The 13,304-nt window shown below is 40.3% G+C and overlaps 1 protein-coding gene across 1 annotated transcript in view; it reads right to left on the bottom strand.

Moving 5' to 3' along the window:
• PHEX (phosphate regulating endopeptidase X-linked) overlaps positions 1-13,304 on the bottom strand; it is a 96,417-nt gene that overhangs the window by 44,659 nt on the left and 38,454 nt on the right. The window contains exons 11-12 of the mRNA XM_066177513.1: positions 9,740-9,868; positions 6,146-6,247 (exon numbers count right to left, since the gene is read on the bottom strand). Of these exons, the coding sequence (XP_066033610.1) occupies positions 6,146-6,247; positions 9,740-9,868 (231 nt within the window). The remainder of the gene's footprint in view (positions 1-6,145; positions 6,248-9,739; positions 9,869-13,304) is intronic.

Raw genomic sequence — 13,304 nt, 5'->3', positions numbered from 1 at the left:
TTGTGAAGTTCTCTGACATCCTTGAAGCAAATATATAAAATGATCTTAAAGCAATGTGTAAAAGGTGTCTTGCAAGCTTTAGTTTTGAAACTCCACCCCCCTCTTTTACCAAGTGTCGTTCTATCAGCTTTGTGCTGGCTTTCATTCTAGAAATAGCATTGAAATCAGAGGCACTGAGTCTCAGGGCTCTTTCCTCTGTCATATTTTTGCATTCTTTTTCATAGGATGGGTCCACAGACCCCACGAGACTCAAAAGACATTTTTAATTTTTGCAGAGTACCCAGTGACCACTTTCAAGACTGGAGGATTTGTCATCTTTGTGCAACACTGGCTTGGCATTAAGCAAGATTAATTTCAACTCCTGAAGCTGTGGTGCCTGGTCTTTTTGCCTGGGTTTGCCTCAGATCTCAGCGAAATGTTATTTTTCAGAACTGTATCTAGTGCATGCCTTGGACAGGCGATGTGAAGAAAAGCAGGAGGCTCCATTCTCCCAGTCTGTATTGCTGCGCCAAGAATTTACAGAAGCACAAAAAGAGAACAGGCAATGATGATTCTCTGGTTTCTGCACTACCACAACATAGGAGAAGGTGACATGTTTCAGACAAGGCAAAAGACATTCTTTTTACCCACAGGGCACAGTGAGGCAGTGGGACTCATTTCTTTGGGAAGTTGTGGATGATGAAAATTGTTGTGAGTTCAAGAAGTCATTATGCAAACCCATGGCAGGAAAAAATGAATAAATAAAAAGACTCCACTTCTGGCTCAGGAAGCAAGTGAGCTGCAGTTTGTCAGAGGCCAGGAAAGGACAGTGGGAATGTGTCCCTTTATGCTTGCCCTGTCCTTACATTCATCTCTAAACATCTGCTACTGTTTGGCCACTGTCCGAAGCAGACACTGGACTCTGCTCTGAGCAGTGTAACTGTCATGGTCATAGTGAAATCACCCAAATGTGAAGACAGAGGGACCACAGAGAACTGAGAAAGGGGGGTTGAGGCTCAGAAAATTGACTGCAGGGCTAGATAGGGCCAGTAAGTTCCAGCTGGGAAACGAATGGCTTCAGTGGGACAACCCACGGACACAGACCTCCTTTAAAGTACCTATACTTTGTAAAATCAGGGCTTGTACAGATGGCTCTTGATTTCCTAAGGGCTATTGGCCCAAATTCCACTGTGTTGTCTAGGGGGATGTGCTGTAGTTCTCTGAAGCAGCAGAACAAGTCCTGTAGGCTAAACAAAAGTAGCAAACACTGCCCAAGAGAGCCACCTATAGCTAGGCATGGTCCTGATATTTTCCTGTGCTCCTCTTGACTCAGTCTTCAGACTCAGAGAAGTGGAGAAAACAAATATTGCATATACAACTTCCTTAGAAATAAAGCAAAGTAGCAGGCAAGTTCAGGAGCCAAATGGTTGCACAGTGACCTTGGGATTTGTGCTCCATGACTTAAGGAGGTTAATAATGTTACAGAAAAATCTTACTAGAGGATAAACAAGCTCTTTTTTGGCTTATCATCCATGCTTTAAAAATAGTTCTGCAAAGCAAAAAATTCTAACTTCCAAATAGGAAGTTATTCCTGTGCCATAGTCTAACAGGATATTTTACAAACGAATAGCAGAATTTAAGAAAAACGTCTTCTTTCAAGCTCCAGTTAAACCCAAGAACAAAGGGCATTTTAAGAAGGAAAAATAATGATTAATAAAATAATGGTTCCTGCCCAGGAGTGGGAATAATTTAACATGTCAGTGATGATTTTCCATTGAATTATCCTTTGAGGAGCAAAAGCAATAAATTACCATTTTAAAGAAGTGAGCCCTCGTCACACACGTTACCTCGATGGAGTTTCATTTGTGGGTTCCCCCTTTTCCCTGTGGCCCATCATGCCAAAACGCACCTGTCAATACCATTGAGCCACCATAGCTGCCTGCATTCTGCACCTTCACGTGAGGGAAACAAAAGGGTCTCCCTTCTCTCCCCCCCACCTCTGCAGTCCTGCTCAGAGACCGTGACATGGCCATGGGTAACTCACAGAACATGCATTGAAGAGTGCTGCCAGGCACGTCCTTGGAGCTGCACCCAATTGAATAATTGCTCTGTTCTGCAAATGAGGGCAAAATGTAATTACCCCTACAAAAGGGAGGCTAAAAGGGCAAGAACAGAAACCTGTTTGGGGTGTTTCTTTGCTTGTTTATCAGAGCATTCCATTGAAAATTCGGGGGGGTTAACAGACATACTTGAAGCAAATTTGATACAATAAAGAAGGGCTTGAATAGAGCAGAGGAGTAAGGACAGGAGAGCAAACAGCATCACAGCACAGAGCCCAGCGCTTCTCTCGTACTCAGAGCTCCTTTGGAAGCAGCGTGAGCTCCATCCAGGGAGCCAGGTGAGAACTGCACGTGAAGGCAGTCACCTAACCCTGTAAGGAACCTTTTCTGCAAGACTGGCTTTTAGATGGTCTGGTTTAAATTCATCTTTCGATCACAGAAAGAAAGGAATGGAGAGAGGAGAGAGGTAAATTATTAGATGTTATCTCGTTATATTTTTTTGTTGCAAAAGGAATGTCAAACCTTAACTCCAAGCTATACAAGGCTAAAGAGATTATTCTCAGATATCAAGGCTGCAAGACAATTGTTCCTTGTGTCACATGGAGTAGTAGATTTAATGCTTTTAACATCAAATTAGTAGTGTCCCCTCTGAGTAACATAAAACAACAGGACAGACACAAAGAGTCACAGACGGAGTGATTAGATAGATCTGACAAGCTGCCTAAAGCAAAATTCAAGAATAGTTTCTACCAGAGGGTCTTTTGTAAGTCCTTTGGAGGTCGATGGTTCCTTTGCAAAAGCATCAGGCTGACAGCAAGGTATACAAATTTGGCCTCAACCAAGCACAAAAGAAAGGTGGGCATCAGTCAGAAAACAGGAAGCAGAATACACGTGAAACAATGAGTATCTGAATCACAGAGAGGATTTGCAATTAATTCTATTTCAAAACTGCAATGTCCTTTACATTACAATGCTGTCATCTAATCAACAATCACCACAAGGCTCTCTATGCTCGTTGTCCAGACACCCCGGTCCCGCACTGACCTTCTTCTTTCAGGAAAAGAGTAAAAAATTCGTTAATTACCCAAATATGCCTGGAATTCAAGAAAAACTAAAGGCAAATTAAATAGATCACGTGGAACAGGCACAGTAAACAAAACCACCATCAGGTTTCTGTAGTTAATTTCTTTTCAGAGCATTTGAACATTTCATGAATGTAATAAGACTAAAAATACATAGGATGAGCAAAATATCTGAATCAGTCATTTACATGTAGGGTACAGTTCTGCCATGGAACTTTGGGCAGAAGGTCCAATCTGCACACGGGACAATGTGACAGTTACTGATGAAACATAAAAGACCAAACAAGCTTCTTTTCTTTACTTAATTGATAGAATAGCATTAGAACATTTCATTTGGAAGGTAGAATATCTTTTCTACCTTAGGATGGACACCCTGGTGGACACCACCAACCCAACCACCTTAGGGTGACCAAAAGTTAAAGCACATTTTCAAGGGCATTGTCCAAATGCCTCTTAAACACAGGCTTGGGCCATTGACCACCTCTCCAGGAAGCCTGTTCCAGTGTTTGACCATTCACTTGACAAAGAAAAGCTTCCTAATGTCCAGCCCAACCTCTCCTGATAAAGTAGCTTTGAACTGTTCCCACACACGCTGTCACTGGACCCCAGGGAGATGAGATCAGCACCTCCCTCTCCACTTCCCCACTTCAGGAAGATGTAGAGGTGGCCCCTCAGCCTCCTTTCCTCCAAACCAGACAGCCCCCAAGCCCCTAGCTGTTGCCCTACACCCTCTCTCTCCCAATAAATAATTGGTACCTGCTGCTTCTCCATCCTGGGTGTAGAGTCCAGCATGTGGATGACATTTATTGACAAAGAAATGTAACTTTTGAAGATCTCTACAATAAAGTAATATTGGGGTTTTTTTTAACCAACCAATCTCCCTCATAAAATTCCTGCTTGTCTGTGCTGCTTTATTAAAGCCTAAGTATTGGAAAAGTAACAGCAGAAAGTGCTAGGCTCATGAGATTTAATTAGAACAGTGTAACGGATTTTGAAGGTTCTGTTGTATTATAAAACTTAGATTTCCCCTGTGAATTATCTGACCCTACACATAATGAATCTAGTTCTTGAATTAAAAACATGCTCATCCAAGAGTTCCAGGACAAATAGAAGACCTATCATTAACAATAAATAATATTTAATAAACATGCACACATTCCACGTCTGGAAATCTACCAAATGTCTCTCTAGGCTCTTTCCTTCCAGCCAAGTAGCTATTTCTGTGAGTAGGAACTTAAACTTGTGGACGCAAGTTGTATCACATAATTGTTACTGCAGTATCTAAGACATTACATAACACTCCTGTCTTACAAGTTTGACCTGGTTCCTATGTCACCAAACTATGAAACAGTTTTTCAGTTCAGTGAGAATGATTTCAAACCACTGGCTATACATTTGATAGTACTATGGCTTGTAGTATTATTTTGTTGTACCTATGGAATTTAGTTTGTCACGCATTGTTCAGCCCAGACTCTCCCCACTAACTTCAGAACCTTCAGTGACACATCTAAATTGGGAGCAAGGTGCCGTGTGCTTCCAAAATGTGTCAAAAGAGGGAAACAGCCACCTCTATCTACCAAAGACTTAGCCTGCCTTCTGATGACAATCCTCCTAAAAATGGGAAAGGGAGAGCTTTTTTAAGGAGTTCGTTTTTGGCAATGATTGTATTGTTTCCCTGCTGAAAGGCAGGTAGGAAATTCTGAACAAACTCACTAAGCAGGTTGTTATATAGAAATATCTTTATTAAGGAAATCATTAGAAAATCTTCCTGCTTTTATTTTGCATCAATTTTAACAAATATCTAAATTACAAATCATTATATTTCTAATGGTATTTCTAGTTAAAAAAAAAAAAAAGCATAACAGCCAGTAAGAAGTAATAACTGCAGCCCATTTACCACTAGGTTAACAGGAAATAAATGTCATTTTACTATTGTTCTCTTGCTATAGAGTTTATTGGTGCATTTATGCAGCTCTATTTCATTTGCACATATATGAAGAGCATTGCCGTATAAAATGTAAATGGACTGCATATGGAATTTAAATCTTTCCAATGATAAAATGGCTCAACAGCCTTTTCATTAGAATTACTAAAAAATTTTGAAGGCCATGTTTGCTTTTAAATCAAAACGCTGCTATTTTTATTCAAGCACAGAGAGTAGGAACAGTTCAGCTGCACTTGCCTGTCAGTTTACTCAAAGAGGATGCTTACTAATTCACTGATATCCCATTGCCTCAACAAATAAGGACACAGACCTACACAACGCCCTCCACTTCTCTTTTTATATGTCCCCACCAATTTCTGCTCTGGGGGCAGAGCTCTGCATCTGGACAATCTTCCTTTCCACTCATCACATGCTGCAAACATGGGAATAGAGTGAAAAGGAGGTTTTGACTACATACTCCTGCCTTCACCTTTGCCTCCTGAATTTTATTGTGGCTTTATCGAAGAGCAAGCAAGACCAGCAATGCCATTCTTGATTATAACACTTCATAAATGGCATTCTGTTAGGAAATGGATATTCAGCTGGGATCACCCCTACACTCTCAAAAGACAGTTCTCAAGTTAGGCCTCCCACCACAACACGGGAAAAATCATGAAACCTGAATTATTCTCATATCCCCTTCTATGCTGGATCCTTCATCTTCACAGAAAATACCCTCAGCTGTAACAGGTGTTTTAGACACTGTTTTCTTTCTGTAGATTGGTGTGTCTCTGGGATCCCAGCCAAGGTGAAGACTTTGTCAAGAAAAGCCAAATCTGAAATAAGCTCATAGTCTACATCAGGCAGAGCCAGATAGGGAAAGGTGGGCACAAGGGAAGAAGAACAAGGTAACAAAAACAACTTCCGCAGCGATGCAGGAGATCAGATGGCTGAGCATCCAGAAAAACAAGTGTCCCTTCACAAACAAAATGATCAGTAAGTAACTGGAACTGCAATTACTGTCCATGACATAGTGTTGTCACTCAAGTCAAATCTTTATCATAACAGGATTTTACTTATTCAACATTTATATTTATTACCTTCTCATGAGCTTTTCTTTTTGTTTCAGAGTCCATCCAGTCGTTTTCCTTTTCTAACATGTCAATAAAAGCCCAGCGAATTCCTTCAGTCAATTCCTCCATCTGCAAAATATTTAGTAAATCCCTCCCCAGTAAAACATATCATGGCTGAATCATTGTAAGGAAAGGTTTGGTGTATGTAGGAGCGATAGACTTGGTTAGACCACAAATGATTGCAGATTAGATGGTATCTGCTGTCCTTCCTTGAAGACTAATTTCTGCTTTCTCCAGGACTAAGACATTTCTTCTGAAAGTAAGTTTTTTTCCATCTCCTTTCCCTTCTGGAATCACACACCCTGTTCATCACTGATCATTTCATGTCATATTTGTGAGAATACACATCTTGAAATCATGAAAAACATTGAGATGCAGTCCTTTGGAGAGTTTTCTGACCCTTAGGTTATAGATCGCTGGCCCATGCAGAAGGAGCCAGCTGAAAGGTATCTGCACAAATAAACCCTTTCCTGCAGAGAGAATGTCTGTGGGCTGCTTTGGTTTATGAGAGACTGAGACACATCTTGTAAATACTGGCTAAGAACTGAATTTGGGCTGACAGCATCATGATCCAAATACAAAGCAGCATCCAAATATTTAGCCTGCATTTGTGAAGCATTGCTACCCTTTACTTACAGGGAAGCCCTGGGTCTCACCACTGAGCAGCCTTAACTGCTTCTGTGGTCCTGGACCACCAGTGACATCTTGGATCTGTGCAAAACTGGGTAAGCCCACAACCACTTCATCTGAGCTGCCTCTTTAGACACCTCTGCAAAGCCAAGACCACATCTCAAGCAAGTAAAAACTAACAATAATAGGACTGTTTGGTGAGTATGCACAGTAAGAAAATCCTGAAATGACAGAAAACAAGAAATAGAATGGCTAAGACATGTATTATATAAGTCTAAAGAACCCTCATTCCTATGGATCTGTCTGGCAGCCCAGAAAAATGTATGCAACCAGCTGCCTCTATTTACATCAGCAAATTAACCCCATGACAGATAGCCATGGGGAATGCTGTGACAGTGAAGCAATGAGAGGGATCCAGCCATTGCCTGAGTCCTTTAGCACAAACCAGAGTTGAGACAGCACAAGACATGACAGATAGCCATTAGATGAAGACTTTTTGGAACTTTGTGGTATCAGTTATGTTACATTTAAAAATAATGAAAATGTCAAGCAGCAGAGATTTGTATAATCTTACTCTATAAATCTAGTAGATCTGAAATGTCATTAAAAGCAGGGACTAAACCCTCAAAAGTAACATTATTTTTAGCTAAATTTTCATTAATGTATCAGATGAATATTTTAATCTGGAACTGTCCTTTATTTGTGGTGCAGTCAGAAAAAATGTAGCAAAGTTCCTTGGATTATTCATTTTTTCCTACCTGTTTCAAAAAACATTTTCTTATTTTTAGAGGCAATATGGGTCAACTGGAGCAGGTCTAGCATTAAATATGACTAAAGAGTGAACATTCACAGTAAACTGCATCCCAGGAACTAGGGTAACTTAAAGATATTGATGACAGAGCACTGACTCAATTAACTTCCTTCACTAATGAGGTGAACTCCCTGCCTTTGGAGGTTACAAGTTCAAACTCAAGCTCTGCAGCTGGGCCCTGGTGTATACTTGGGCTTTATGCAGCAGCTGTAGCTGCAGGGGGCAGGGGCAGAAACCTATTCCTGCTATCAAAGTTATTACTGAAACTGCTCAGGCGTATCTGTAAAAAACACTGCGGGCACTCTGAGTTAGAAGCAGTGCTATATTTAGACACAAATAATGTCTTTCTTGATAAAAAAAAAAAAAAGAGAAGTATCTAAGGTATGAAACATCAATCACAAAACACAGGGTGGGGGGAAAAGAATCCATATTATCCATAACTCAGGATTTGCTTATCATAGACAGATATATGCTGTCAGGTAGAAAAGAAAAAAAATCTGTACAAATAAAAGTGCTTTACTCACATGCTTTCTTATTGCTTAAGGAAAAGAAATAGAAATGAGAACCAGTGAAATGAAAATGATAACACCACAAATTATTAATTTGAAAAGCACACTTCTAAATGAAATCCAACAAATTTTACCTGTATGTAATTTTATCTTCATGGGTTGTTCATTTTAAGACAGAATGTTGTGACCTACACTGAATTTTATATGCATTTCTCACTATGGGTGTTACTGTGAATTCAGACTTTATAATTTTCCAAGGCTTTGGTCCAAAAGGAATGTGCACACGAATAAACATTCCAATTAACTCTTATTTCAAGAAAAACCAGTCAGCTCTATCTGCTTCTCATAATTTTCCCTCATATATGCAAATATGAAAAAGTGTCCATCCCCTCCATAAAGTGTACATTTTTTATACTCCTACTCTTCCCACTTATCTTTGCAGGATAACACACTGCATATGCCTGGCATATTTTTGCCACGAAATGGCCAAATAGCACATTACAAACTGGATCAAGAAAAAGTGGATTGAAAAGGTGGATCTCAGAGAGAAAACTCTAGATGAAGGCAAATATGAAAAGAAATGCAGAACCTGAGAGAGAAACAGATGACAAAGATTTGGGCAAGTCAAATAAGTGTGTGCTTTCTAAAATATTATTTATGATTTCCTTCCCTGAGAAAGTAGTCGAAGTAGATAAAGTCAAACAGACAAACTCAGGCTACTGAGCCAGGGCAGTGCAGGGCTTTCACAGAGCTGTTGCTCCCAGGGTGCCATCTCATGCCATTTCCTAAACGGTTGTGCCTCTCCTGCATGGAAAGCTAAGTTCAACAACTAAAGGAGTCAATTCAAAAATGATTACTGCTGGAAAATCAATGGCTGTAAAAACAGATATTGGAAAGCCTTATAAGAAAAACATGAACCGAAAATAAGTCAAACATTATTGTGAAGGGTAATTAATTATTTGAATGTGTTATTGAGAGAAGTGATAACATAGCTATTGTTGAAATTTTAGAATGAGGATGAACATCTCTCTAGACTCAAATGTATGGAAGAATATTTCCTTCCAGTGTTCAGCAGAAAAGAATTAAATGACAAATATAAACTCTCACTATGTGGCCCTCAGCTTCCCTTAATTTGGGCCACACATCAGTCACATGTCTCTTGCTCAGATTACAGGTGTAGTAGTTACAGTTTTCAAAGGGCAGTCCTAAAGCAGAGAAATATCAACCAGTTTTTCGCTTAGCCAGTAAAAACTTTACTATAATAAATTGTATTAGCTATACTAAAACATTTCTCATCAATACCTCTCACTCTGTTCCTGCACAGCCTGGCTTTCATTATTTACATAAATTAACAGCAGTCAACCTGTTTTTGAACTGCCTGCTTATTTGTCTGAAGGACTGCAGATGGAAAGAAGGGGCAGTACCCAGATGCACAGAAAAGTAACTCTTCTTCAAAGTCGTTCAATTTTCTCCTCGTGTTTTGTTTTTTTAAATTCAATTAAAACATTTTTAAGCATCTTATCTCTTTATACACTTTGTTCTAACATCAGCAATTTGTGAGGGTGAAACCACTGATTGAAAATTTCCAGACAGAGACTGCAGAGGACTTACCATCTCTTTCTTGTCTTCTTGAAAATGGGCTTTCACAAACATCTTACCCACAACATAGGGAAGGGCATTTTCTACAAAGTCCACACATTTATCCCACTGAGGCAGCAAAGTTGTAGTCCCATGGATCACCTGTTGACAGGGACATACTGTTTAAGAACCCACATGCGCTATAGGCCAAAGCATATTTTTCAAAAAGCTACTGAAAGGAAACAATGATACAGTACAGTTATTTCTATTTTCATCCAATGCAATGACAAATATTTTGAACACCACAAAAAACCTGTAAGATTTGAAACTTAAGAACAGGACAATGGTAGCAGTGGCTTAGAGAGACTAGGCTTAGAGAATTAGTGCTAACTTTGGACTAATCTTGGTATTGTTTCTGTGTTAAGTAGAGAGAAAATTTTCTCTAGGAAAACCCTGCTGTGAGGTATCTCCTGAAAACATTTGCCTCTCCTCTGATGGGCTGAGAAGCCTAAGAAGATTGTCCTCATGAAAATTGGGTTAGTCTTTATGAAACACCTCCTGCAGAGCCCTCCATTGCCATGAATTAATCACATCTAACATAGATGGGTACAAGTCCACACCTTTTTGTCATTTACCTGTCCAACTACTTTTATAGCAGTTTGTATAAAAGAGTTGCTTTCAGCTCCTTTCCAAAACAAAGCATTTCAGGAGAAAAGAAGTTTGAATCATCAAGAACACTGAATATGTTTGTCTCCCCCCAAAAAATAAAAAAATCCCCCTATGTTGCAGTAGAAAGATGTTGGTAGGACAACTGGCATATTTTACTAAAGGAATGGTATTAAATACATACTTTCAGACTCTGATGATGGCACCATAAATGAGCTTCAAAAGAAACAGCAAAGAATGGTCAACACCACAAGGAGCAAGGCAAAACAGAACTCAAGAGCATTTGCCACCTTGGTTTCTATTTCTCACAGGGTGCTTACCTAGCTAACATTACATTGCTCATTAAGATCTAGTTTGTGTAAATAAATCCTGCACACAACAAGACAGAAGATAGGTCCATATGAGCAATAAGCAGTGCTGATTTAAGAAAATTTTGTTATTTTCAAGGTTCAAAGTGTTCCCTTTCCACTTAAGGAACTTTTTAAGCTTTTCCACAAAGAACAAGCCCAATCCCAGTCCAGCAGTTAACACCTGACAGCTGTGTAAAGGCAGAGTATAGTCAGCATCAGGTCAGAGCAGGTGGGATAGGGATTTTGGTCTCACAGATTATAAAAGCCTCTTAAGCCCAAATTTTGCAGTTTCTGAGCCCTTTCTTTTACCCATTATTCTCCTCCTTTGAGCACAAGATTAAATGTCCAGCAAAATTGAAGGGTTTGAATTTGTCTTTTTCCAATAGGAAAAGATTTCATTGGAAAATTCCAGTGCAGCTTAACCCTCATCTATTGAAGGTGAGATATTTTGGTAGCTCAAAGATTGATTTTCCCTATCATATTGTCTGTAATTAAGCATAATCAATGACTCACACTTAAATACACCAATGAATTGCATTTCCAAATGCTTTTTTATTAATACTGTGTATGCAGTAATAGATTTTCGATGGCAAAGAGTACATTGCTTCTAAAAGAAAACCCTATTAGTCAAACCAATACATAATAAGGTGCTATTTTTCCTAAACAGAGCCAAATTTGACAATCAACTCCTTTTCCAAATTCTTCAACCTTTATACACAACACAACAAAACACTCAAAGAAAGGTAAGAACAAAAGAGAAGAAAAATTCTCTCTGGGGTGAGAGTAAACCCGCAATGGAGTTTTTCCTGACGCAGGGGGAAGAAGGGGAGTTATGGCATTAGTCATCAGAGCTTGAAATTCCTTCCAAAAGATGTGAGTATGCATCAGCCATGGAAATAGTCAGGAGACAGAGCCGGCTTTTAGACTGTGACATACTATTATTACAACATAATAATTATCATTATTTTGAGGGAGGCTTGACTGTAAGGAGGACATAAAGGCAGCACAGGCTGTGAGACCAATAAAAATAGAGCTGAGAGGAATAGATTATATCTCACAGCTGGTTTATTGATATTTATGTTACAACAGCCAACAGGAACTCCCTCAAATGGTCCTCCTAATATTAATGTACCACTCTAAAACACAGTACTTCAGGTAGTAACAGTGGCTATAAATAGCAGCTTTCAAGCTCTCCCAGTCAATTCAGAGCTTCACGACACAATTAACCGACCTCTTCCCCAGGTGCCACTGCACATTTACAAGGTCTCAAAGTGCCACTGCAGAGGAGCTGCTGATAGTTGCTGATGTGGTACTCAAAGCACTTTCTCTTGAGTCAGCAGGTTTGTCCTATTTCTAAACCCGAAGTTCTTTTAAAGTCTCATCATGTATTTTTCCTTCTCCTTGCAAAGATTGTAAGGCCCTGGTGCCAAGATTTCTACATACAAGATATAAAAGCCACTAATAGAAAATGAGAACCTGGGGAAAAAAATAGTCTGCTCGTGATGGTTGAAGCTGACTGAATTAATGAAACAACGAATGTATAAAATACATCCTTTCCTCCTTTAAGTGTCATTGATTGATCTCATGGTCATATCTTTTTAGTGGCAATTCAAAGTTTTATTCACTTACCTGGTAAGGAGCTGGTGGATCCTTTTTATGATCCTAAAGTGTCTCTAGTTCTCCATCCTCTGTCTAGACAAATCTATTCAACAATAGACTAATCCAATGTTGTGGGATCCTTGATCTGCCTTTCTATTGACCTGTGAAGCCTATACCACTGAATTGTTTACTCCAATTAACTTCAGCTATTAACTATTAGCTACTGCTGTTTACTTCACTCAGCTAACTCTCCATCTCCAGGTCCCAGGGGCAGATACCAGGAATGAGCTGCTGATTCACTGCTTTTCCTGTGCTGTAAGCTTTCACAGCCATTTACATGGCCAGTGTTGTTTAACTTATCCATCAGTGACTTGGAGGAAGGGGCAGAGGCCTCCTCAGGGAGTTCACTGATGGCACAGAGCTGGCAGGAATGGCTGACACCCCCAGAGCTGTGCAGCCCTTCGGAAGGGCCTTGCCAGGCTGGAGAGATGGGCACAGGAATGGTCTGAAATTCAGCAAAGGCCAATGCAGGGTCCTGCACCGGGGAGGGACAACCCCAGGCACCAGCACAGGCTGGGGGCCGACCTGCTGGAGCAGCTCTGCAGAGAAGGGCCTGGGGCTGCTGCTGGACAATGAGCTGTCCATGAGCCAGCAGTGCCCTGGGGGCCAAGAGGGCAATGGGGTCCCGGGGTGCATTAGGGAGAGCATTGCCAGCAGGTCAGGGAGGTGATCCTGTCCCTCCACTCATCCCCAGGAAGGCAGGTCTGGAGTGCTGTGTCCAGTTCTGGGCTCCTCAGGACAAGCCAGACACAGAGTTCCTGGAGCAGATCCAGTGAAGGGAAACAAGGATGAAGGGACTGGAATACCTCTCTTATGAGGAAAGTCTGAAGGAGCTGTGCCTGCTCAGCCTTGAGAAGATAGAACTGAGAGGGAAGTCCATCACTGTTTAAAAGTATCTGAAGGGAAGGTGCCAAGAGGATGGA

The sequence above is a fragment of the Chamaea fasciata genome, unplaced genomic scaffold, assembly GCF_029207755.1.
Source record: "Chamaea fasciata isolate MVZ Bird 193981 ecotype frontalis unplaced genomic scaffold, bChaFas1.0.hap1 SCAF_2, whole genome shotgun sequence".
In the NCBI taxonomy this organism is placed as follows: domain Eukaryota; kingdom Metazoa; phylum Chordata; class Aves; order Passeriformes; family Sylviidae; genus Chamaea; species Chamaea fasciata.
This window is presented reverse-complemented; position numbering and strand designations above follow the sequence as displayed.